Source organism: Tinamus guttatus, unplaced genomic scaffold (assembly GCF_059628265.1).
Source record: "Tinamus guttatus ecotype Peru unplaced genomic scaffold, ASM5962826v1 Tinamus_guttatus_pri_ptg000139l, whole genome shotgun sequence".
NCBI classification, from domain to species: domain Eukaryota; kingdom Metazoa; phylum Chordata; class Aves; order Tinamiformes; family Tinamidae; genus Tinamus; species Tinamus guttatus.
This window is the reverse complement of record NW_028288673.1, coordinates 826,601-851,947: the sequence shown is the minus strand read 5'-3', so window position 1 is coordinate 851,947 and position 25,347 is coordinate 826,601. Positions and strand designations below refer to the sequence as shown.

At 55.5% G+C, this 25,347-nt stretch overlaps 2 protein-coding genes across 2 annotated transcripts in view; both read right to left on the bottom strand.

Moving 5' to 3' along the window:
* Window positions 1-441: 441 nt before the first annotated feature.
* Window positions 442-10,985, bottom strand: LOC148595233 (scavenger receptor cysteine-rich domain-containing protein DMBT1-like; the record flags this gene model as incomplete). The annotated part of the gene is given in 13 exon segments (XM_088521940.1): window positions 442-756; window positions 1,499-1,658; window positions 1,661-1,839; window positions 2,448-2,592; window positions 2,594-2,763; window positions 3,476-3,790; window positions 4,534-4,848; window positions 5,481-5,795; window positions 6,508-6,822; window positions 7,566-7,880; window positions 8,513-8,827; window positions 9,540-9,854; window positions 10,598-10,985. Coding segments are annotated over 13 exon segments (3,562 nt in total), but the record flags the coding sequence as incomplete, so codon positions are not given.
* A 6,555-nt stretch (window positions 10,986-17,540) lies between these two features.
* The window catches only part of LOC104566007 (scavenger receptor cysteine-rich domain-containing protein DMBT1-like), a 36,913-nt gene continuing 29,106 nt past the window's right edge, over window positions 17,541-25,347 (bottom strand). Inside the window, 8 exon segments of the mRNA XM_088521939.1 lie at window positions 17,541-17,974; window positions 18,556-18,870; window positions 19,494-19,806; window positions 20,527-20,861; window positions 21,495-21,809; window positions 22,553-22,867; window positions 23,500-23,814; window positions 24,542-24,856. Of these exon segments, the coding sequence (XP_088378065.1) occupies window positions 17,541-17,974; window positions 18,556-18,870; window positions 19,494-19,806; window positions 20,527-20,861; window positions 21,495-21,809; window positions 22,553-22,867; window positions 23,500-23,814; window positions 24,542-24,856 (2,657 nt within the window).

The window sequence follows — 25,347 nt, the reverse complement described above, 5'->3', positions numbered from 1 at the left end:
CACTGAATGGGGTCCAAGATGGTTTGAAATAACTCCAGAGAAGGAGGCTTTATAACCTCTCCTAAAAACATGTTCCAGGTCTCTCTCACCATCACTGTTAATGCATTTTTGGCGCTTCATTGTTTGGAAATTTCCTCTAGTCCTAGAAGTGGCCACCACTGAAAAGAGGCCGGCCCCATCCTCCTTATCCAGTCCTTGACGTCTTTAGAAACACTGATTAGACCCCCTCTCAGCCTTCTCTTCTTCAGGCCCAGCTCCCTCAACCTCAAATTGTCACAAAGCATGTTCCTGCAGAGCTATGAACTTGGGTATCACACTTGCCCTTCATCACTGCAGGTTTCATTGCATACATTGACTAATGCCCCTTCGGCAGTTACATACGTCCTTCATCCTTCATTTCTCAGCTATCAAAGACAAAAGCAAGTCCTGAAACGGGGTTACCTGAGCACACCACGCCAGCATCTTCTCCGTGGTTGCAGTTATGCTCTCCCCAGGCCTTGGCCCTGCACGTGGACAGGGCCTCTTCGGTGCCCGTGCAGTTGAGGTCATCCAGCCAGATGGGGCCAGATCCTTGGCCAAAGCGGGCCGAGCCGGGGGCGGACAGCGCTTTCCCGCAGCCCAGCTCCTGGCAAAGCACTCGCGCCTCCTCCAGGCCCCAACCATCGTCGCAGACGCTGCCCCAGCGCTCCTCGTGCAGCACCTCCACTCTCCCCGAGCAGCGCCCGGAGCCGTTCACCACACGCACCTCGCTCGCCTCTGCAACAAACACACGTGCAAAATGGAACAAGACCCACTTGACTCCAATGCTTCCTTCTTCCTCTTGTCTCTGTCTTGCCCACTTCAGTCCTCCTCATACTAGGGACAAATCACTTTTGCCAAATGACCAGGATCTTTCCATGAAATACACTCAACTTGAAGATTGACTCCATAGCTCGCAATTCATAGAAACCTTCATGCTGGAAGGGACCTTTAGAGATCCTGTAGTCCCATCCCTCTGCATTCCCAGGCTATCTGGAGCATGTGGCACAGAATTGTGTCCAAGCTGCTTTTGAATAACTGCAGAGAAGGAGGCTTCAGAACCTCTCCTGGAAACCTGTTCCAGGGCTCCGTCACCCTCACTGTTAATACATTTGTCCCTAAGTTCCTGTGGAACTTTTGGCACTTCAATGTATGGCCATTTCCTCTAGTCCTAGAAGTGGCCACCATTGAAAAGAGGCCGGCCCCATCCTCCTTACCCCCACTCTATATGTATTTATATACACTGATTTGATCCCCTCTCAGACTTCTCTTCTTCAGACTGAATAGGCCGAGCTCCCTCAGCCTCAGACTGTCACAAAACACGTTCCTGCAGAGCTATGGACTTGAGTATCCCCCTTGCCCTTCATCACTGCAGGTTTCATTGCATGCATTGACTAATGCCCCTTAGGCAGCTGCATAGGTCCATGATTCTTGAGTTCTTCTCAATTAAAGAGAAAAGCAAGGCCCGAAATGGGGTTACCTGAGCACACCACGCCAGCATCTTCTCCGTGGTTGCAGTTATGCTCTCCCCAGGCCTTGGCCCTGCACGTGGACAGGGCCTCTTCGGTGCCCGTGCAGTCCAGGTCATCCAGCCAGATGGGGCCAGATCCTTGGCCAAAGCGGGCCGAGCCGGGGGGCGGACAGCGCTTTCCCCGCAGCCCAGCTCCTGGCAAAGCACTCGCGCCTCCTCCAGGCCCCAGCCATCGTCGCAGACGCTGCCCCAGCGCTCCTCGTGCAGCACCTCCACTCTCCCCGAGCAGCGCCCGGAGCCGTTCACCACACGCACCTCTCTTGCCTCTGCAACAAACACATGTGCAAAGGCTAAGGAGAGATGGTGGGCACCCATGTCTTCTCTTCCTCTTGCCCCCATGTTGACCAATGTGTTGAGCTCAACACCAGTCACTGCAGAGTGTGTGGATCCTCTGAGAGGTGGTCACAGGACACCATGTCAAAACCCGAACACCTCTGCAACCTCTGGCACCATGGCAGGTGGAGCTCCATTGGAAAGCATTTGGAGTCCACATGGACATCTGAGCCCACACCTCCCTTTGCTCCCTTGGAGGAGAAACTCAAGAAGATCCTTCTCCTCTTTCCACGTGCTCTGCTGTAGGTTGTGGCTGCAGGAAGCGTCCTAGCCACCACAATGGCTGTGCAAATGGGGAGCAGCTGAGAGTGAGCGCTAACTCAGACCCCAAATCCTTCTAGGTATCCATCCTGCTGTGTCCTGTACTTGTCCCGTAGAGAACCAAGAGCCCAGCCATAACCTCTGTCTCCAACCCAGAGCATTAAGAGGCATAGTTTGTGCTTTAGAGGTGTCCTCAGCCCATGCACCTGCCCCAAACCACTCAAGCCACCAGAACCTCACAGTCTCCCAAGTCCACCCAAAGCAACAGAGTCCCAAGCGCTAGCTTTGACCCAGGCCACCTCACCTGAGCACACCACACCAGCGTCTTCTCCGTGGTTACAGTTATGCTCTCCCCAGGCCTTGGCCCTGCACGTGGACAGGGCCTCTTCAGTTCCCGTGCAGTTGAGGTCATCCAGCCAGATGGGGCCAGATCCTTGGCCAAAGCGGGCCCGAGCCGGGGGCGGACAGCGCTTTCCCGCAGCCCAGCTCCTGGCAAAGCACTCGCGCCTCCTCCAGGCCCCAGCCATCGTCGCAGACGCTGCCCCAGCGCTCCTCGTGCAGCACCTCCACTCTGCCCGAGCAGCGCCCGGAGCCGTTCACCACACGCACCTCGCTCGCCTCTGCAACAAACACACGTGCAAAATGGAACCAGACCCACAGGACACCCATGTTTCCTTCCTCCTCTTGCCTCTGTGTTGCCCGCTTGAGTCCTCCAAACACCAGGGAAGAATGACTCCTGCCAAATGACCAGGAGCTTTCCATGAAATACACTCAACCTTGAAGACTGACTCCATAGGTGGAAAATTCATAGAAACCTTCATGTTGGAAGGGACCTTTAGAGATCATGTAGTCCCACCCCTCTGCAGTCCCAGGCCACCTGGACCATGTGGCACTGAATGGGGTCCAAGATGGTTTGAAATAACTCCAGAGAAGGAGGCTTTATAACCTCTCCTAAAAACATGTTCCAGGTCTCTCTCACCATCACTGTTAATGCATTTTTGGCGCTTCATTGTTTGGAAATTTCCTCTAGTCCTAGAACTGGCTACCACTGAAAAGAGGCCGGCCCCATCCTCCTTATCCCAGTCCTTGACGTCTTTAGAAACACTGATTAGACCCCCTCTCAGCCTTCTCTTCTTCAGGCCCAGCTCCCTCAACCTCAAATTGTCACAAAGCATGTTCCTGCAGAGCTATGAACTTGGGTATCACACTTGCCCTTCATCACTGCAGGTTTCATTGCATACATTGACTAATGCCCCTTCGGCAGTTACATACGTCCTTCATCCTTCATTTCTCAGCTATCAAAGACAAAAGCAAGTCCTGAAACGGGGTTACCTGAGCACACCACGCCAGCATCTTCTCCGTGGTTGCAGTTATGCTCTCCCCAGGCCTTGGCCCTGCACGTGGACAGGGCCTCTTCGGTGCCCACGCAGTCCAGGTCATCCAGCCAGATGGGGCCAGATCCTTGGCCAAAGCGGGCCGAGCCGGGGGCGGACAGCGCTTTCCCGCAGCCCAGCTCCTGGCAAAGCACTCGCGCCTCCTCCAGGCCCCAGCCATCGTCGCAGACGCTGCCCCAGCGCTCCTCGTGCAGCACCTCCACTCTCCCCGAGCAGCGCCCGGAGCCGTTCACCACACGCACCTCGCTCGCCTCTGCAACAAACACACGTGCAAAATGGAACAAGACCCACTTGACTCCAATGCTTCCTTCTTCCTCTTGTCTCTGTCTTGCCCACTTCAGACCTCCTCATACTAGGGACAAATCACTTTTGCCAAATGACCAGGATCTTTCCATGAAATACACTCAACCTTGAAGATTGACTCCATAGCTCGCAATTCATAGAAACCTTCATGCTGGAAGGGACCTTTAGAGATCCTGTAGTCCCATCCCTCTGCATTCCCAGGCTATCTGGAGCATGTGGCACAGAATTGTGTCCAAGCTGCTTTTGAATAACTGCAGAGAAGGAGGCTTCAGAACCTCTCCTGGAAACCTGTTCCAGGGCTCCGTCACCCTCACTGTTAATACATTTGTCCCTAAGTTCCTGTGGAACTTTTGGCACTTCAATGTATGGCCATTTCCTCTAGTCCTAGAAGTGGCCACCATTGAAAAGAGGCCGGCCCCATCCTCCTTACCCCCACTCTATATGTATTTATATACACTGATTTGATCCCCTCTCAGACTTCTCTTCTTCAGACTGAATAGGCCGAGCTCCCTCAGCCTCAGACTGTCACAAAACACGTTCCTGCAGAGCTATGGACTTGAGTATCCCCCTTGCCCTTCATCACTGCAGGTTTCATTGCATGCATTGACTAATGCCCCTTAGGCAGCTGCATAGGTCCATGATTCTTGAGTTCTTCTCAATTAAAGAGAAAAGCAAGGCCCGAAATGGGGTTACCTGAGCACACCACGCCAGCATCTTCTCCGTGGTTGCAGTTATGCTCTCCCCAGGCCTTGGCCCTGCACGTGGACAGGGCCTCTTCGGTGCCCGTGCAGTCCAGGTCATCCAGCCAGATGGGGCCAGATCCTTGGCCAAAGCGGGCCGAGCCGGGGGCGGACAGCGCTTTCCCGCAGCCCAGCTCCTGGCAAAGCACTCGCGCCTCCTCCAGGCCCCAGCCATCGTCGCAGACGCTGCCCCAGCGCTCCTCGTGCAGCACCTCCACTCTCCCCGAGCAGCGCCCGGAGCCGTTCACCACACGCACCTCTCTTGCCTCTGCAACAAACACATGTGCAAAGGCTAAGGAGAGATGGTGGGCACCCATGTCTTCTCTTCCTCTTGCCCCCATGTTGACCAATGTGTTGAGCTCAACACCAGTCACTGCAGAGTGTGTGGATCCTCTGAGAGGTGGTCACAGGACACCATGTCAAAACCCGAACACCTCTGCAACCTCTGGCACCATGGCAGGTGGAGCTCCATTGGAAAGCATTTGGAGTCCACATGGACATCTGAGCCCACACCTCCCTTTGCTCCCTTGGAGGAGAAACTCAAGAAGATCCTTCTCCTCTTTCCACGTGCTCTGCTGTAGGTTGTGGCTGCAGGAAGCGTCCTAGCCACCACAATGGCTGTGCAAATGGGGAGCAGCTGAGAGTGAGCGCTAACTCAGACCCCAAATCCTTCTAGGTATCCATCCTGCTGTGTCCTGTACTTGTCCCGTAGAGAACCAAGAGCCCAGCCATAACCTCTGTCTCCAACCCAGAGCATTAAGAGGCATAGTTTGTGCTTTAGAGGTGTCCTCAGCCCATGCACCTGCCCCAAACCACTCAAGCCACCAGAACCTCACAGTCTCCCAAGTCCACCCAAAGCAACAGAGTCCCAAGCGCTAGCTTTGACCCAGGCCACCTCACCTGAGCACACCACACCAGCGTCTTCTCCGTGGTTACAGTTATGCTCTCCCCAGGCCTTGGCCCTGCACGTGGACAGGGCCTCTTCAGTTCCCGTGCAGTTGAGGTCATCCAGCCAGATGGGGCCAGATCCTTGGCCAAAGCGGGCCGAGCCGGGGGCGGACAGCGCTTTCCCGCAGCCCAGCTCCTGGCAAAGCACTCGCGCCTCCTCCAGGCCCCAGCCATCGTCGCAGACGCTGCCCCAGCGCTCCTCGTGCAGCACCTCCACTCTGCCCGAGCAGCGCCCGGAGCCGTTCACCACACGCACCTCGCTCGCCTCTGCAACAAACACACGTGCAAAATGGAACCAGACCCACAGGACACCCATGTTTCCTTCCTCCTCTTGCCTCTGTGTTGCCCGCTTGAGTCCTCCAAACACCAGGGAAGAATGACTCCTGCCAAATGACCAGGAGCTTTCCATGAAATACACTCAACCTTGAAGACTGACTCCATAGGTGGAAAATTCATAGAAACCTTCATGTTGGAAGGGACCTTTAGAGATCATGTAGTCCCACCCCTCTGCAGTCCCAGGCCACCTGGACCATGTGGCACTGAATGGGGTCCAAGATGGTTTGAAATAACTCCAGAGAAGGAGGCTTTATAACCTCTCCTAAAAACATGTTCCAGGTCTCTCTCACCATCACTGTTAATGCATTTTTGGCGCTTCATTGTTTGGAAATTTCCTCTAGTCCTAGAACTGGCTACCACTGAAAAGAGGCCGGCCCCATCCTCCTTATCCCAGTCCTTGACGTCTTTAGAAACACTGATTAGACCCCCTCTCAGCCTTCTCTTCTTCAGGCCCAGCTCCCTCAACCTCAAATTGTCACAAAGCATGTTCCTGCAGAGCTATGAACTTGGGTATCACACTTGCCCTTCATCACTGCAGGTTTCATTGCATACATTGACTAATGCCCCTTCGGCAGTTACATACGTCCTTCATCCTTCATTTCTCAGCTATCAAAGACAAAAGCAAGTCCTGAAACGGGGTTACCTGAGCACACCACGCCAGCATCTTCTCCGTGGTTGCAGTTATGCTCTCCCCAGGCCTTGGCCCTGCACGTGGACAGGGCCTCTTCGGTGCCCACGCAGTCCAGGTCATCCAGCCAGATGGGGCCAGATCCTTGGCCAAAGCGGGCCGAGCCGGGGGCGGACAGCGCTTTCCCGCAGCCCAGCTCCTGGCAAAGCACTCGCGCCTCCTCCAGGCCCCAGCCATCGTCGCAGACGCTGCCCCAGCGCTCCTCGTGCAGCACCTCCACTCTCCCCGAGCAGCGCCCGGAGCCGTTCACCACACGCACCTCGCTCGCCTCTGCAACAAACACACGTGCAAAATGGAACAAGACCCACTTGACTCCAATGCTTCCTTCTTCCTCTTGTCTCTGTCTTGCCCACTTCAGACCTCCTCATACTAGGGACAAATCACTTTTGCCAAATGACCAGGATCTTTCCATGAAATACACTCAACCTTGAAGATTGACTCCATAGCTCGCAATTCATAGAAACCTTCATGCTGGAAGGGACCTTTAGAGATCCTGTAGTCCCATCCCTCTGCATTCCCAGGCTATCTGGAGCATGTGGCACAGAATTGTGTCCAAGCTGCTTTTGAATAACTGCAGAGAAGGAGGCTTCAGAACCTCTCCTGGAAACCTGTTCCAGGGCTCCGTCACCCTCACTGTTAATACATTTGTCCCTAAGTTCCTGTGGAACTTTTGGCACTTCAATGTATGGCCATTTCCTCTAGTCCTAGAAGTGGCCACCATTGAAAAGAGGCCGGCCCCATCCTCCTTACCCCCACTCTATATGTATTTATATACACTGATTTGATCCCCTCTCAGACTTCTCTTCTTCAGACTGAATAGGCCGAGCTCCCTCAGCCTCAGACTGTCACAAAACACGTTCCTGCAGAGCTATGGACTTGAGTATCCCCCTTGCCCTTCATCACTGCAGGTTTCATTGCATGCATTGACTAATGCCCCTTAGGCAGCTGCATAGGTCCATGATTCTTGAGTTCTTCTCAATTAAAGAGAAAAGCAAGGCCCGAAATGGGGTTACCTGAGCACACCACGCCAGCATCTTCTCCGTGGTTGCAGTTATGCTCTCCCCAGGCCTTGGCCCTGCACGTGGACAGGGCCTCTTCAGTGCCCGTGCAGTCCAGGTCATCCAGCCAGATGGGGCCAGATCCTTGGCCAAAGCGGGCCGAGCCGGGGGCGGACAGCGCTTTCCCGCAGCCCAGCTCCTGGCAAAGCACTCGCGCCTCCTCCAGGCCCCAGCCATCGTCGCAGACGCTGCCCCAGCGCTCCTCGTGCAGCACCTCCACTCTCCCCGAGCAGCGCCCGGAGCCGTTCACCACACGCACCTCTCTTGCCTCTGCAACAAACACATGTGCAAAGGCTAAGGAGAGATGGTGGGCACCCATGTCTTCTCTTCCTCTTGCCCCCATGTTGACCAATGTGTTGAGCTCAACACCAGTCACTGCAGAGTGTGTGGATCCTCTGAGAGGTGGTCACAGGACACCATGTCAAAACCCGAACACCTCTGCAACCTCTGGCACCATGGCAGGTGGAGCTCCATTGGAAAGCATTTGGAGTCCACATGGACATCTGAGCCCACACCTCCCTTTGCTCCCTTGGAGGAGAAACTCAAGAAGATCCTTCTCCTCTTTCCACGTGCTCTGCTGTAGGTTGTGGCTGCAGGAAGCGTCCTAGCCACCACAATGGCTGTGCAAATGGGGAGCAGCTGAGAGTGAGCGCTAACTCAGACCCCAAATCCTTCTAGGTATCCATCCTGCTGTGTCCTGTACTTGTCCCGTAGAGAACCAAGAGCCCAGCCATAACCTCTGTCTCCAACCCAGAGCATTAAGAGGCATAGTTTGTGCTTTAGAGGTGTCCTCAGCCCATGCACCTGCCCCAAACCACTCAAGCCACCAGAACCTCACAGTCTCCCAAGTCCACCCAAAGCAACAGAGTCCCAAGCGCTAGCTTTGACCCAGGCCACCTCACCTGAGCACACCACACCAGCGTCTTCTCTGTGGTTACAGTTATGCTCTCCCCAGGCCTTGGCCCTGCACGTGGACAGGGCCTCTTCGGTGCCCGTGCAGTCCAGGTCATCCAGCCAGATGGGGCCAGATCCTTGGCCAAAGCGGGCCGAGCCGGGGGCGGACAGCGCTTTCCCGCAGCCCAGCTCCTGGCAAAGCACTCGCGCCTCCTCCAGGCCCCAGCCATCGTCGCAGACGCTGCCCCAGCGCTCCTCGTGCAGCACCTCCACTCTGCCCGAGCAGCGCCCGGAGCCGTTCACCACACGCACCTCGCTCGCCTCTGCAACAAACACACGTGCAAAATGGAACCAGACCCACAGGACACCCATGTTTCCTTCCTCCTCTTGCCTCTGTGTTGCCCGCTTGAGTCCTCCGAACACCAGGGAAGAATGACTCCTGCCAAATGACCAGGAGCTTTCCATGAAATACACTCAACCTTGAAGACTGACTCCATAGGTGGAAAATTCATAGAAACCTTCATGTTGGAAGGGACCTTTAGAGATCATGTAGTCCCACCCCTCTGCAGTCCCAGGCCACCTGGACCATGTGGCACTGAATGGGGTCCAAGATGGTTTGAAATAACTCCAGAGAAGGAGGCTTTATAACCTCTCCTAAAAACATGTTCCAGGTCTCTCTCACCATCACTGTTAATGCATTTTTGGCGCTTCATTGTTTGGAAATTTCCTCTAGTCCTAGAAGTGGCCACCACTGAAAAGAGGCCGGCCCCATCCTCCTTATCCCAGTCCTTGACGTCTTTAGAAACACTGATTAGACCCCCTCTCAGCCTTCTCTTCTTCAGGCCCAGCTCCCTCAACCTCAAATTGTCACAAAGCATGTTCCTGCAGAGCTATGAACTTGGGTATCACACTTGCCCTTCATCACTGCAGGTTTCATTGCATACATTGACTAATGCCCCTTCGGCAGTTACATACGTCCTTCATCCTTCATTTCTCAGCTATCAAAGACAAAAGCAAGTCCTGAAACGGGGTTACCTGAGCACACCACGCCAGCATCTTCTCCGTGGTTGCAGTTATGCTCTCCCCAGGCCTTGGCCCTGCACGTGGACAGGGCCTCTTCGGTGCCCGTGCAGTTGAGGTCATCCAGCCAGATGGGGCCAGATCCTTGGCCAAAGCGGGCCGAGCCGGGGGCGGACAGCGCTTTCCCGCAGCCCAGCTCCTGGCAAAGCACTCGCGCCTCCTCCAGGCCCCAACCATCGTCGCAGACGCTGCCCCAGCGCTCCTCGTGCAGCACCTCCACTCTCCCCGAGCAGCGCCCGGAGCCGTTCACCACACGCACCTCGCTCGCCTCTGCAACAAACACACGTGCAAAATGGAACAAGACCCACTTGACTCCAATGCTTCCTTCTTCCTCTTGTCTCTGTCTTGCCCACTTCAGACCTCCTCATACTAGGGACAAATCACTTTTGCCAAATGACCAGGATCTTTCCATGAAATACACTCAACCTTGAAGATTGACTCCATAGCTCGCAATTCATAGAAACCTTCATGCTGGAAGGGACCTTTAGAGATCCTGTAGTCCCATCCCTCTGCATTCCCAGGCTATCTGGAGCATGTGGCACAGAATTGTGTCCAAGCTGCTTTTGAATAACTGCAGAGAAGGAGGCTTCAGAACCTCTCCTGGAAACCTGTTCCAGGGCTCCGTCACCCTCACTGTTAATACATTTGTCCCTAAGTTCCTGTGGAACTTTTGGCACTTCAATGTATGGCCATTTCCTCTAGTCCTAGAAGTGGCCACCATTGAAAAGAGGCCGGCCCCATCCTCCTTACCCCCACTCTATATGTATTTATATACACTGATTTGATCCCCTCTCAGACTTCTCTTCTTCAGACTGAATAGGCCGAGCTCCCTCAGCCTCAGACTGTCACAAAACACGTTCCTGCAGAGCTATGGACTTGAGTATCCCCCTTGCCCTTCATCACTGCAGGTTTCATTGCATGCATTGACTAATGCCCCTTAGGCAGCTGCATAGGTCCATGATTCTTGAGTTCTTCTCAATTAAAGAGAAAAGCAAGGCCCGAAATGGGGTTACCTGAGCACACCACGCCAGCATCTTCTCCGTGGTTGCAGTTATGCTCTCCCCAGGCCTTGGCCCTGCACGTGGACAGGGCCTCTTCGGTGCCCGTGCAGTCCAGGTCATCCAGCCAGATGGGGCCAGATCCTTGGCCAAAGCGGGCCGAGCCGGGGGCGGACAGCGCTTTCCCGCAGCCCAGCTCCTGGCAAAGCACTCGCGCCTCCTCCAGGCCCCAGCCATCGTCGCAGACGCTGCCCCAGCGCTCCTCGTGCAGCACCTCCACTCTCCCCGAGCAGCGCCCGGAGCCGTTCACCACACGCACCTCTCTTGCCTCTGCAACAAACACATGTGCAAAGGCTAAGGAGAGATGGTGGGCACCCATGTCTTCTCTTCCTCTTGCCCCCATGTTGACCAATGTGTTGAGCTCAACACCAGTCACTGCAGAGTGTGTGGATCCTCTGAGAGGTGGTCACAGGACACCATGTCAAAACCCGAACACCTCTGCAACCTCTGGCACCATGGCAGGTGGAGCTCCATTGGAAAGCATTTGGAGTCCACATGGACATCTGAGCCCACACCTCCCTTTGCTCCCTTGGAGGAGAAACTCAAGAAGATCCTTCTCCTCTTTCCACGTGCTCTGCTGTAGGTTGTGGCTGCAGGAAGCGTCCTAGCCACCACAATGGCTGTGCAAATGGGGAGCAGCTGAGAGTGAGCGCTAACTCAGACCCCAAATCCTTCTAGGTATCCATCCTGCTGTGTCCTGTACTTGTCCCGTAGAGAACCAAGAGCCCAGCCATAACCTCTGTCTCCAACCCAGAGCATTAAGAGGCATAGTTTGTGCTTTAGAGGTGTCCTCAGCCCATGCACCTGCCCCAAACCACTCAAGCCACCAGAACCTCACAGTCTCCCAAGTCCACCCAAAGCAACAGAGTCCCAAGCGCTAGCTTTGACCCAGGCCACCTCACCTGAGCACACCACACCAGCGTCTTCTCCGTGGTTACAGTTATGCTCTCCCCAGGCCTTGGCCCTGCACGTGGACAGGGCCTCTTCAGTTCCCGTGCAGTTGAGGTCATCCAGCCAGATGGGGCCAGATCCTTGGCCAAAGCGGGCCGAGCCGGGGGCGGACAGCGCTTTCCCGCAGCCCAGCTCCTGGCAAAGCACTCGCGCCTCCTCCAGGCCCCAGCCATCGTCGCAGACGCTGCCCCAGCGCTCCTCGTGCAGCACCTCCACTCTGCCCGAGCAGCGCCCGGAGCCGTTCACCACACGCACCTCGCTCGCCTCTGCAACAAACACACGTGCAAAATGGAACCAGACCCACAGGACACCCATGTTTCCTTCCTCCTCTTGCCTCTGTGTTGCCCGCTTGAGTCCTCCAAACACCAGGGAAGAATGACTCCTGCCAAATGACCAGGAGCTTTCCATGAAATACACTCAACCTTGAAGACTGACTCCATAGGTGGAAAATTCATAGAAACCTTCATGTTGGAAGGGACCTTTAGAGATCATGTAGTCCCACCCCTCTGCAGTCCCAGGCCACCTGGACCATGTGGCACTGAATGGGGTCCAAGATGGTTTGAAATAACTCCAGAGAAGGAGGCTTTATAACCTCTCCTAAAAACATGTTCCAGGTCTCTCTCACCATCACTGTTAATGCATTTTTGGCGCTTCATTGTTTGGAAATTTCCTCTAGTCCTAGAACTGGCTACCACTGAAAAGAGGCCGGCCCCATCCTCCTTATCCCAGTCCTTGACGTCTTTAGAAACACTGATTAGACCCCCTCTCAGCCTTCTCTTCTTCAGGCCCAGCTCCCTCAACCTCAAATTGTCACAAAGCATGTTCCTGCAGAGCTATGAACTTGGGTATCACACTTGCCCTTCATCACTGCAGGTTTCATTGCATACATTGACTAATGCCCCTTCGGCAGTTACATACGTCCTTCATCCTTCATTTCTCAGCTATCAAAGACAAAAGCAAGTCCTGAAACGGGGTTACCTGAGCACACCACGCCAGCATCTTCTCCGTGGTTGCAGTTATGCTCTCCCCAGGCCTTGGCCCTGCACGTGGACAGGGCCTCTTCGGTGCCCACGCAGTCCAGGTCATCCAGCCAGATGGGGCCAGATCCTTGGCCAAAGCGGGCCGAGCCGGGGGCGGACAGCGCTTTCCCGCAGCCCAGCTCCTGGCAAAGCACTCGCGCCTCCTCCAGGCCCCAGCCATCGTCGCAGACGCTGCCCCAGCGCTCCTCGTGCAGCACCTCCACTCTCCCCGAGCAGCGCCCGGAGCCGTTCACCACACGCACCTCGCTCGCCTCTGCAACAAACACACGTGCAAAATGGAACAAGACCCACTTGACTCCAATGCTTCCTTCTTCCTCTTGTCTCTGTCTTGCCCACTTCAGACCTCCTCATACTAGGGACAAATCACTTTTGCCAAATGACCAGGATCTTTCCATGAAATACACTCAACCTTGAAGATTGACTCCATAGCTCGCAATTCATAGAAACCTTCATGCTGGAAGGGACCTTTAGAGATCCTGTAGTCCCATCCCTCTGCATTCCCAGGCTATCTGGAGCATGTGGCACAGAATTGTGTCCAAGCTGCTTTTGAATAACTGCAGAGAAGGAGGCTTCAGAACCTCTCCTGGAAACCTGTTCCAGGGCTCCGTCACCCTCACTGTTAATACATTTGTCCCTAAGTTCCTGTGGAACTTTTGGCACTTCAATGTATGGCCATTTCCTCTAGTCCTAGAAGTGGCCACCATTGAAAAGAGGCCGGCCCCATCCTCCTTACCCCCACTCTATATGTATTTATATACACTGATTTGATCCCCTCTCAGACTTCTCTTCTTCAGACTGAATAGGCCGAGCTCCCTCAGCCTCAGACTGTCACAAAACACGTTCCTGCAGAGCTATGGACTTGAGTATCCCCCTTGCCCTTCATCACTGCAGGTTTCATTGCATGCATTGACTAATGCCCCTTAGGCAGCTGCATAGGTCCATGATTCTTGAGTTCTTCTCAATTAAAGAGAAAAGCAAGGCCCGAAATGGGGTTACCTGAGCACACCACGCCAGCATCTTCTCCGTGGTTGCAGTTATGCTCTCCCCAGGCCTTGGCCCTGCACGTGGACAGGGCCTCTTCGGTGCCCGTGCAGTCCAGGTCATCCAGCCAGATGGGGCCAGATCCTTGGCCAAAGCGGGCCGAGCCGGGGGCGGACAGCGCTTTCCCGCAGCCCAGCTCCTGGCAAAGCACTCGCGCCTCCTCCAGGCCCCAGCCATCGTCGCAGACGCTGCCCCAGCGCTCCTCGTGCAGCACCTCCACTCTCCCCGAGCAGCGCCCGGAGCCGTTCACCACACGCACCTCTCTTGCCTCTGCAACAAACACATGTGCAAAGGCTAAGGAGAGATGGTGGGCACCCATGTCTTCTCTTCCTCTTGCCCCCATGTTGACCAATGTGTTGAGCTCAACACCAGTCACTGCAGAGTGTGTGGATCCTCTGAGAGGTGGTCACAGGACACCATGTCAAAACCCGAACACCTCTGCAACCTCTGGCACCATGGCAGGTGGAGCTCCATTGGAAAGCATTTGGAGTCCACATGGACATCTGAGCCCACACCTCCCTTTGCTCCCTTGGAGGAGAAACTCAAGAAGATCCTTCTCCTCTTTCCACGTGCTCTGCTGTAGGTTGTGGCTGCAGGAAGCGTCCTAGCCACCACAATGGCTGTGCAAATGGGGAGCAGCTGAGAGTGAGCGCTAACTCAGACCCCAAATCCTTCTAGGTATCCATCCTGCTGTGTCCTGTACTTGTCCCGTAGAGAACCAAGAGCCCAGCCATAACCTCTGTCTCCAACCCAGAGCATTAAGAGGCATAGTTTGTGCTTTAGAGGTGTCCTCAGCCCATGCACCTGCCCCAAACCACTCAAGCCACCAGAACCTCACAGTCTCCCAAGTCCACCCAAAGCAACAGAGTCCCAAGCGCTAGCTTTGACCCAGGCCACCTCACCTGAGCACACCACACCAGCGTCTTCTCCGTGGTTACAGTTATGCTCTCCCCAGGCCTTGGCCCTGCACGTGGACAGGGCCTCTTCAGTTCCCGTGCAGTTGAGGTCATCCAGCCAGATGGGGCCAGATCCTTGGCCAAAGCGGGCCGAGCCGGGGGCGGACAGCGCTTTCCCGCAGCCCAGCTCCTGGCAAAGCACTCGCGCCTCCTCCAGGCCCCAGCCATCGTCGCAGACGCTGCCCCAGCGCTCCTCGTGCAGCACCTCCACTCTGCCCGAGCAGCGCCCGGAGCCGTTCACCACACGCACCTCGCTCGCCTCTGCAACAAACACACGTGCAAAATGGAACCAGACCCACAGGACACCCATGTTTCCTTCCTCCTCTTGCCTCTGTGTTGCCCGCTTGAGTCCTCCAAACACCAGGGAAGAATGACTCCTGCCAAATGACCAGGAGCTTTCCATGAAATACACTCAACCTTGAAGACTGACTCCATAGGTGGAAAATTCATAGAAACCTTCATGTTGGAAGGGACCTTTAGAGATCATGTAGTCCCACCCCTCTGCAGTCCCAGGCCACCTGGACCATGTGGCACTGAATGGGGTCCAAGATGGTTTGAAATAACTCCAGAGAAGGAGGCTTTATAACCTCTCCTAAAAACATGTTCCAGGTCTCTCTCACCATCACTGTTAATGCATTTTTGGCGCTTCATTGTTTGGAAATTTCCTCTAGTCCTAGAACTGGCTACCACTGAAAAGAGGCCGGCCCCATCCTCCTTATCCCAGTCCTTGACGTCTTTAGAAACACTGATTAGACCCCCTCTCAGCCTTCTCTTCTTCAGGCCCAGCTCCCTCAACCTCAAATTGTCACAAAGCATGTTCCTGCAGAGCTATGAACTTGGGTATCACACTTGCCCTTCATCACTGCAGGTTTCATTGCATACATTGACTAATGCCCCTTCGGCAGTTACATACGTCCTTCATCCTTCATTTCTCAGCTATCAAAGACAAAAGCAAGTCCTGAAACGGGGTTACCTGAGCACACCACGCCAGCATCTTCTCCGTGGTTGCAGTTATGCTCTCCCCAGGCCTTGGCCCTGCACGTGGACAGGGCCTCTTCGGTGCCCACGCAGTCCAGGTCATCCAGCCAGATGGGGCCAGATCCTTGGCCAAAGCGGGCCGAGCCGGGGGCGGACAGCGCTTTCCCGCAGCCCAGCTCCTGGCAAAGCACTCGCGCCTCCTCCAGGCCCCAGCCATCGTCGCAGACGCTGCCCCAGCGCTCCTCGTGCAGCACCTCCACTCTCCCCGAGCAGCGCCCGGAGCCGTTCACCACACGCACCTCGCTCGCCTCTGCAACAAACACACGTGCAAAATGGAACAAGACCCACTTGACTCCAATGCTTCCTTCTTCCTCTTGTCTCTGTCTTGCCCACTTCAGACCTCCTCATACTAGGGACAAATCACTTTTGCCAAATGACCAGGATCTTTCCATGAAATACACTCAACCTTGAAGATTGACTCCATAGCTCGCAATTCATAGAAACCTTCATGCTGGAAGGGACCTTTAGAGATCCTGTAGTCCCATCCCTCTGCATTCCCAGGCTATCTGGAGCATGTGGCACAGAATTGTGTCCAAGCTGCTTTTGAATAACTGCAGAGAAGGAGGCTTCAGAACCTCTCCTGGAAACCTGTTCCAGGGCTCCGTCACCCTCACTGTTAATACATTTGTCCCTAAGTTCCTGTGGAACTTTTGGCACTTCAATGTATGGCCATTTCCTCTAGTCCTAGAAGTGGCCACCATTGAAAAGAGGCCGGCCCCATCCTCCTTACCCCCACTCTATATGTATTTATATACACTGATTTGATCCCCTCTCAGACTTCTCTTCTTCAGACTGAATAGGCCGAGCTCCCTCAGCCTCAGACTGTCACAAAACACGTTCCTGCAGAGCTATGGACTTGAGTATCCCCCTTGCCCTTCATCACTGCAGGTTTCATTGCATGCATTGACTAATGCCCCTTAGGCAGCTGCATAGGTCCATGATTCTTGAGTTCTTCTCAATTAAAGAGAAAAGCAAGGCCCGAAATGGGGTTACCTGAGCACACCACGCCAGCATCTTCTCCGTGGTTGCAGTTATGCTCTCCCCAGGCCTTGGCCCTGCACGTGGACAGGGCCTCTTCAGTGCCCGTGCAGTCCAGGTCATCCAGCCAGATGGGGCCAGATCCTTGGCCAAAGCGGGCCGAGCCGGGGGCGGACAGCGCTTTCCCGCAGCCCAGCTCCTGGCAAAGCACTCGCGCCTCCTCCAGGCCCCAGCCATCGTCGCAGACGCTGCCCCAGCGCTCCTCGTGCAGCACCTCCACTCTGCCCGAGCAGCGCCCGGAGCCGTTCACCACACGCACCTCTCTTGCCTCTGCAACAAACACATGTGCAAAGGCTAAGGAGAGATGGTGGGCACCCATGTCTTCTCTTCCTCTTGCCCCCATGTTGACCAATGTGTTGAGCTCAACACCAGTCACTGCAGAGTGTGTGGATCCTCTGAGAGGTGGTCACAGGACACCATGTCAAAACCCGAACACCTCTGCAACCTCTGGCACCATGGCAGGTGGAGCTCCATTGGAAAGCATTTGGAGTCCACATGGACATCTGAGCCCACACCTCCCTTTGCTCCCTTGGAGGAGAAACTCAAGAAGATCCTTCTCCTCTTTCCACGTGCTCTGCTGTAGGTTGTGGCTGCAGGAAGCGTCCTAGCCACCACAATGGCTGTGCAAATGGGGAGCAGCTGAGAGTGAGCGCTAACTCAGACCCCAAATCCTTCTAGGTATCCATCCTGCTGTGTCCTGTACTTGTCCCGTAGAGAACCAAGAGCCCAGCCATAACCTCTGTCTCCAACCCAGAGCATTAAGAGGCATAGTTTGTGCTTTAGAGGTGTCCTCAGCCCATGCACCTGCCCCAAACCACTCAAGCCACCAGAACCTCACAGTCTCCCAAGTCCACCCAAAGCAACAGAGTCCCAAGCGCTAGCTTTGACCCAGGCCACCTCACCTGAGCACACCACACCAGCGTCTTCTCTGTGGTTACAGTTATGCTCTCCCCAGGCCTTGGCCCTGCACGTGGACAGGGCCTCTTCAGTTCCCGTGCAGTTGAGGTCATCCAGCCAGATGGGGCCAGATCCTTGGCCAAAGCGGGCCGAGCCGGGGGCGGACAGCGCTTTCCCGCAGCCCAGCTCCTGGCAAAGCACTCGCGCCTCCTCCAGGCCCCAACCATCGTCGCAGACGCTGCCCCAGCGCTCCTCGTGCAGCACCTCCACTCTCCCCGAGCAGCGCCCGGAGCCGTTCACCACACGCACCTCTCTCGCCTCTGCAACAAACACACGTGCAAAGGCTAAGGAGAGATGGTGGGCATCCATGTCTGCTCTTCCTCTCGTCCCCATGTTGACCAATGCTTTGAGCTCAACATCCTGTCACTGCAGAGTGTGTGGATCCTCTGAGAGGTGGTCACAGGACACCATGTCAAAGCCCTAACACCTCCTCTCCCCCTGGTGCCATGGCAGGTGGAGCTCTGCTGGAAAGCATTTGGAGTCCACACGGACGTTTCAGCCCGCAGCTCCCTTTGCAATCTTGGAGGAGAAACTCAAGAAAAACCTTCGCCTCCTGCCACGTGCTCTGCTGTATCTGGTGGCTGCAGGAAGCTTCCTAGGAAACACAATGGCTGTGCAAATGGGGAGCAACTGAGAGAGAGGGCAAAATGGGACCCCAAATCCATCTCGTAATCCATCCTGTTGTACCCTGTACTTGTCCTCAAGAGAACCAAGAGCACAGCCATATCCTCTATTCCAACCCAGAGCATCAAGGGGCATAGCTTGCGCTTTAGAGGTGTCCTCAGCCCGTGCACCAGCCCCAACCCACTCACACCACCAGAACCTCACAGTCTCCCATGCCCACCCAAAGCAACAGAGTCCCGAGCGCTACCTTTGACCCAGGCCACCTCACCTGAGCACACCACACCAGCGTCTTCTCCATGGTTGCAGTTATGCTCTCCCCAGGCCTTGGCCCTGCACGTGGACAAGGCCTCTTCGGTGCCTGTGCAGTTGAGGTCATCCAGCCAGATGGGGCCAGATCCTTGGCCAAAGCGGGCCGAGCCGGGGGCAGACAGCGCTTTCCCACAGCCCAGCTCCTGGCAAAGCACTCGCGCCTCCTCCAGGCCCCAGCCATCGTCGCAGACGCTGCCCCAGCGCTCCTCGTGCAGCACCTCCACTCTCCCCGAGCAGCGCCCGGAGCCGTTCACCACACGCACCTCGCTCGCCTCTGCAACAAACACATGTGCAAAATGGAATGAGACCCACAGGACACCCATGTTTGCTTCTTCCTCTTGTCCCCATGTTGATCAATGCTTTGAGCTCAACACCCTGTCACTGCAGAGTGTGTGGATCCTCTGAGAGGTGGTGAAAGGACACCATGTCAAAGCCCTAACACCTCTGCACCTCCTGCCCCCATGGCAGGTGGAGCTCCATTGGAAAGCATTTGGAGTCCACATGGACATCTCAGCCCGCAGCTCCCTTTGCTCCCTTGGAGGAGAAAATCAAGAACATCCTTCTCCTCTTGTCACGTGCTCTGCTGTAGGTCGTGGCTGCAGGGAGCCTCCTAGGCACCACAATGGCTGTGCAAATGGGGAGCAGTTGAGAGTGAGGGTACCCTAGGACCCAAAATCCATCTGCATATCCATCCCGTTGTACCCTGCACTAGAACCGACAACACAGCCATAACCTCTGTTCCAATGAAGAGGATCAAGGGGCATAGCTTGCGCTTTGGAGGTGCCCTGGGCCTGTGCACCAGCCCCAACCCACTCACACCACCAGAACCTCACAGTCTCCCATGCCCACCCAATGTAACAGAGTCCCGAGCACCAGCTTTGACACAGGCCACCTCACCTGAGCACACCACACCAGCGTCTTCTCCGTGGTTGCAGTTATGCTCTCCCCAGGCCTTGGCCCTGCACGTGGACAGGGCCTCTTCGGTGCCCGTGCAGTTGAGGTCATCCAGCCAGATGGGGCCAGATCCTTGGCCAAAGCGGGCCGAGCCGGGGGCGGACAGCGCTTTCCCGCAGCCCAGCTCCTGGCAAAGCACTCGCGCCTCCTCCAGGCCCCAGCCATCGTCGCAGACGCTGCCCCAGCGCTCCTCGTGCAGCACCTCCACTCTCCCCGAGCAGCGCCCGGAGCCGTTCACCACACGCACCTCGCTCGCCTCTGCAACAAACACACGTGCAAAATGGAACAAGACCCACTGGACACTGAAATTCTTCCTCTTGCCTCTGTGTTGCCCACTTCAGCCCTCCTAACACCAGGGAAGAATGTCTCCTGCCAAATGACCAGGAGCTTTCCATGAAATACACTCAACCTTGAAGATTGACTCCATAGCTGGCAATTCATAGAAACCTTCATGCTGGAAGGGACCTTTAGAGATCCTGTAGTCCCATCCCTCTGCATTCCCAGGCTATCTGGAGCATGTGGCACAGAATTGTGTCCAAGCTGCTTTTGAATAACTGCAGAGAAGGAGGCTTCAGAACCTCTCCTGGAGACCTGTTCCAGGGCTCCGTCACCCTCACTGTTAATACATTTGTCCCTAAGTTCCTGTGGAACTTTTGGCACTTCAGTGTATGGCCATTTCCTCTAGTCCTAGAAGTGGCCACCACTGAAAAGAGGCCGGCCCCATCCTCCTTACCCCCATTCTATATGTATTTATATACACTGATTTGATCCCCTCTCAGACTTCTCTTCTTCAGACTGAATAGGCCGAGCTCCCTCAGCCTCAAACTGTCACAAAATACATTCCTGCACAGCTATGGACTTGAGTATCCCCCTTGCCCTTCATCACTGCAGGTTTCATTGCATGCATTGACTAATGCCCCTTAGGTAGCTCCATAGGTCCATGATTCTTCAGTTCTTCTCAATTAAAGAGAAAAGCAAGTCCCGAAATGGGGTTACCTAAGCACACCACGCCAGCATCTTCTCTGTGGTTGCAGTTATGCTCTCCCCAGGCCTTGGCCCTGCACGTGGACAGGGCCTCTTCGGTGCCCGTGCAGTCCAGGTCATCCAGCCAGATGGGGCCAGATCCTTGGCCAAAGCGGGCCGAGCCGGGGGCGGACAGCGCTTTCCCGCAGCCCAGCTCCTGGCAAAGCACTCGCGCCTCCTCCAGGCCCCAGCCATCGTCGCAGACGCTGCCCCAGCGCTCCTCGTGCAGCACCTCCACCCTCCCCGAGCAGCGCCCGGAGCCGTTCACCACACGCACCTCGCTCGCCTCTGCAACAAACACATGGGCAAAGGCTAAGGAGAGATGGTGGGCACCCATGTCTTCTCTTCCTCTTGTCCCCATGTTGACCAATGCTTTGAGCTCAACACCCTGTCACTGCAGAGTGTGTGGATCCTCTGAGAGGTGGTCACAGGACATCATGTCAAAGCCCTAACACCTCTGCACCCCCTGCCCCCATGGCAGGTGGAGCTCCGCTGGAAAGCATTTGGAGTCCACATGGACATCTCAACCTGCACCTCCCCTTGCTCACTTGGAGGGGGAACTCAAGAAGATCCTTCTCCTCTTGCCACATGCTCTGCTGTAGGTCGTGCCTGCAGGAAGCCTCCTAGGCACCAACATGGCTGTGCAAATGGGGAGCGGCTGAGAGTGAGGGCAAACTCAGACCCCAAATCCTTCTAGGTATCCGTCCTCTTGTGCCCTGTACTCGTCCCAGAGAGAACCAAGAGCACAGCCATAACCTCTGTCTCCATTCTTGAGGAACAAGGAGCATAGCTTGTGCTTTAGAGGTGTCCTCAGCCTGTGCACCAGCCTCAATCCACTCACACCACCAGAACCTCGCAGTCTCCCATGCCCACCCAATGCAACAGAGTCTCGAGCACTAGCTTTGCCCCAGGCCACCTCACCTGCACACACCACACCAGCATCTTCTCCGTGGTTGCAGTTATGCTCTCCCCAGGCCTTGGCCCTGCACGTGGACAGGGCCTCTTCGGTGCCCGTGCAGTTGAGGTCATCCAGCCAGATGGGGCCAGATCCTTGGCCAAAGCGGGCCGAGCCGGGGGCGGACAGCGCTTTTCCGCAGCCCAGCTCCTGGCAAAGCACTCGCGCCTCCTCCAGGCCCCAGCCATCGTCGCAGACGCTGCCCCAGCGCTCCTCGTGCAGCACCTCCACTCTCCCCGAGCAGCGCCCAGAGCCGTTCACCACACGCACCTCGCTCGCCTCTGCAACAAACACATGTGCAAAATGGAATGAGACACACAGCACTCCCATGTTTGCTTCTTCCTCTTGCCCCACGTGTTGCCCACTTCATTCCTCCTAACACCAGGGATGAATGACAGCTACCAAATGACCAGGAACTTTCCATGAAATACACTCAACCTTGAAGATTGACTGCATAGCTGGCAATTCCGAGAAACTTTCATGTTGGAAGGGACCTTTAGAGATCCTGTAGTCACAGCCCTCCGCACTCCCAGGCCACCTGGAGCATGTGGCACAGAATTGTGTCCAAGCTGGTTTTGAATAACTGCAGAGAAGGAGGCTTCATAACCTGTCCTGGAAACCTGTTCCAGGGCTCCGTCACAGTCACTGTTAACACATTTGTCCCTAAGTTCCTATGGAACTTTTGGCGCTTCAGTGTTTGGCCATTTCCCCTAATCCTGGAAGTGGCCACCACTGAAAAGAGGCCGGCCTCATCCTCCTGACCCCCACCCTTGACATACTTATATACATTGATTAGATCCCCTCTCAGCCTTCTCTTCTTCAGGCTGAACAGGCCCAGCACCCTCAGCCTCAAATTGTCACAAAGCGTGTTCCTGCAGAGCTATGGCTTGAGTATCATACTCGCCCTTCATCACCTCAGTTTTCATTGCACACATAGACTAATGTCCCTTAGGCAGCTCTATAGGTCCTTGATCCCTCGTTTCTTAGCAATTCAAGACAAATGCAACTCCTGAAATGTGGTTACCTGAGCACACCACCCCAGCGTCTTCTCCGTGGTTGCAGTTATGCTCTCCCCAGGCTTTGGCCCTGCACGTGGACAGGGCCTCTTCAGTTCCCGTGCAGTCCAGGTCATCCAGCCAGATGGGGCCAGATCCTTGGCCAAAGCGGGCCGAGCCGGGGGCGGACAGCGCTTTCCCGCAGCCCAGCTCCTGGCAAAGCACTCGCGCCTCCTCCAGGCCCCAGCCATCGTCGCAGACGCTGCCCCAGCGCTCCTCGTGCAGCACCTCCACTCTGCCCGAGCAGCGCCCAGAGCCGTTCACCACACGCACCTCGCTCGCCTCTGCAACAAACACATGGGCAAAGGCTAAGGAGAGATGGTGGGCACCCATGTCTTCTCTTCCTCTTGTCCCCATGTTGACCAATGATTTAAGTTCGACACCCTGTCACTGCAGAGTGTGTGGATCCTCTGAGAGGTGGTCACTGGACACCATGTCAAAGCCCTAGCAGCTCTGCACCCCTGGCACCATGGCGGGTGGAGCTCTGCTGGAAAGCATTTGGAGTCCACATGGACATCTCAGCCCACACCTCTCTTTGCAATCTTGGAGGAGAAACTCAAGAAGAACCTTCTCCTCCTGCCACGTGCTCTGCTGTTAGTCGTGGCTGCAGGAAACCTCTTAGGCACCACAAATCCTGTGCAAATGGGGATCAGCTGAGTGTGAGGGTAAACTCGGATCCCAGGACCATCTGGTTATCCATCCCATTGTGCCCTGTACTTGTCCTTGAGAGAATCGAGAGAACAGCCCTAACCTCTGTCCCCAACCCAGAGCATTGAGAGACATAGCTTGCACTTTAGAGGTGCCCTCAGCCTACGCTCCAGCCCTGATCCACTCACACCACCAGAACCTCACAGTTTGCCATGCCCACGCAATGCAAGAGAGCTCTGAGCGCTAGCTTTGACCCAGGCCACCTCACCTGAGCACACCACACCAGCATCTTCTCCGTGGTTGCAGTTATGCTCTCCCCAGGCCTTGGCCCTGCACGTGGACAGGGCCTCTTCGGTGCCCATGCAGTCCAGGTCATCCAGCCAGATGGGGCCAGATCCTTGGCCAAAGCGGGCCGAGCTGGGGGCGGACAGCGCTTTCCCGCAGCCCAGCTCCTGGCAAAGCACTCGCGCCTCCTCCAGGCCCCAGCCATCGTCGCAGACGCTGCCCCAGCGCTCCTCGTGCAGCACCTCCACTCTGCCCGAGCAGCGCCCGGAGCCGTTCACCACACGCACCTCGCTCGCCTCTGCAACAAACACACGTGCAAAATGGAACAAGATTCGCTGGACACCAATGTTTCCTTCTTCCTCTTGCCTCTGTGTTGCCCACTTCAGTCCTCCTAACACTAGGGACAAATCACTCTTGAGAAATGACCAGGAGATTTCCCTGAAATATACTCAACCTTGAAGACTGACTCAATAGCTGGCAATTCCTAGAAACCTTCATGTTGGAAGGGAGCTTTAGAGATCCTGTAGTCCCACCCCTCTGCAGTCCCAGGTCTCCTGGAGCATGTGGCACAGAATTGTGTCCAAGCTGCTTTTGAATAACTCCAGAGAAGGAGGCTTCATAAGCTCTCCTGGAAACCTGTTCCAGGGCTCCATCACCCTCACTGTTAATACGTTTTTCCATAAGTTCCTCTGGAACTTTTGGAGCTTCATCGTTTGGCCATTTCCTCTAGTCCTAGAAGTGGCCACCACAGAAAAGAGGCCCATCCTTGACTTTGTGTTTATATACACTGATTAGATCCCGTCTCAGCTTTCTCTTCCTTAGGCTGAATAGACCCAGCTCCCTCAGCCTCAAATTGTCTCAAAGCACGTTCCTGCAGAGCTATCGACTTGAGTATCCCCCTTGCCCTCCATCAATGCAGGTTTCATTGCAAGTATTGACTAATGCCCCTTAGGCAGCTGCATAGGTCCATGATCCTTGTGTTCTTCTCATTTAAATGCAACAGCCAAGTCCTGAAATGGGGTTACCTGAGCACACCACGCCAGCATCTTCTCCGTGGTTGCAGTTATGCTCTCCCCAGGCCTTGGCCCTGCACGTGGACAGGGCCTCTTCAGTGCCCATGCAGTCCAGGTCATCCAGCCAGATGGGGCCAGATCCTTGGCCAAAGCGGGCCGAGCCGGGGGCGGACAGCGCTTTCCCGCAGCCCAGCTCCTGGCAAAGCACTCGCGCCTCCTCCAGGCCCCAGCCATCGTCGCAGACGCTGCCCCAGCGCTCCTCGTGCAGCACCTCCACTCTGCCCGAGCAGCGCCCGGAGCCGTTCACCACACGCACCTCGCTCGCCTCTGCAACAAACACACGTGCAAAGGCTAAGGAGAGATGGTGGGCACCCATGTCTGCTCTTCCTCTTGTCCCCATGTTGACCAATGCTTTGAGCTCAACATCCTGTCACTGCAGAGTGTGTGGATCCTCTGAGAGATGGTCAAAGGACCCCATGTCAAAGCCCTAACGCTTCTGCACCCCCTGGCACTATGGCAGGTGGAGCTCCGCTGGAAAGCATTTGGAGTACACATGGACATCTGAGCCCACACCTCCCTTTGCTCCCTTGGAGGAGAAACTCAAGAAGATCCTTCTCCTCTTTCCACGTGCTCTGCTGTAGGTTGTGGCTGCAGGAAGCGTCCTAGCCACCACAATGGCTGTGCAAATGGGGAGCAGCTGAGAGTGAGCGCTAACTCAGACCCCAAATCCTTCTAGGTATCCATGCTGCTATGTCCTGTACTTGTCCCGTAGAGAACCAAGAGCCCAGCCATAACCTCTGTCTCCAACCCAGAGCATT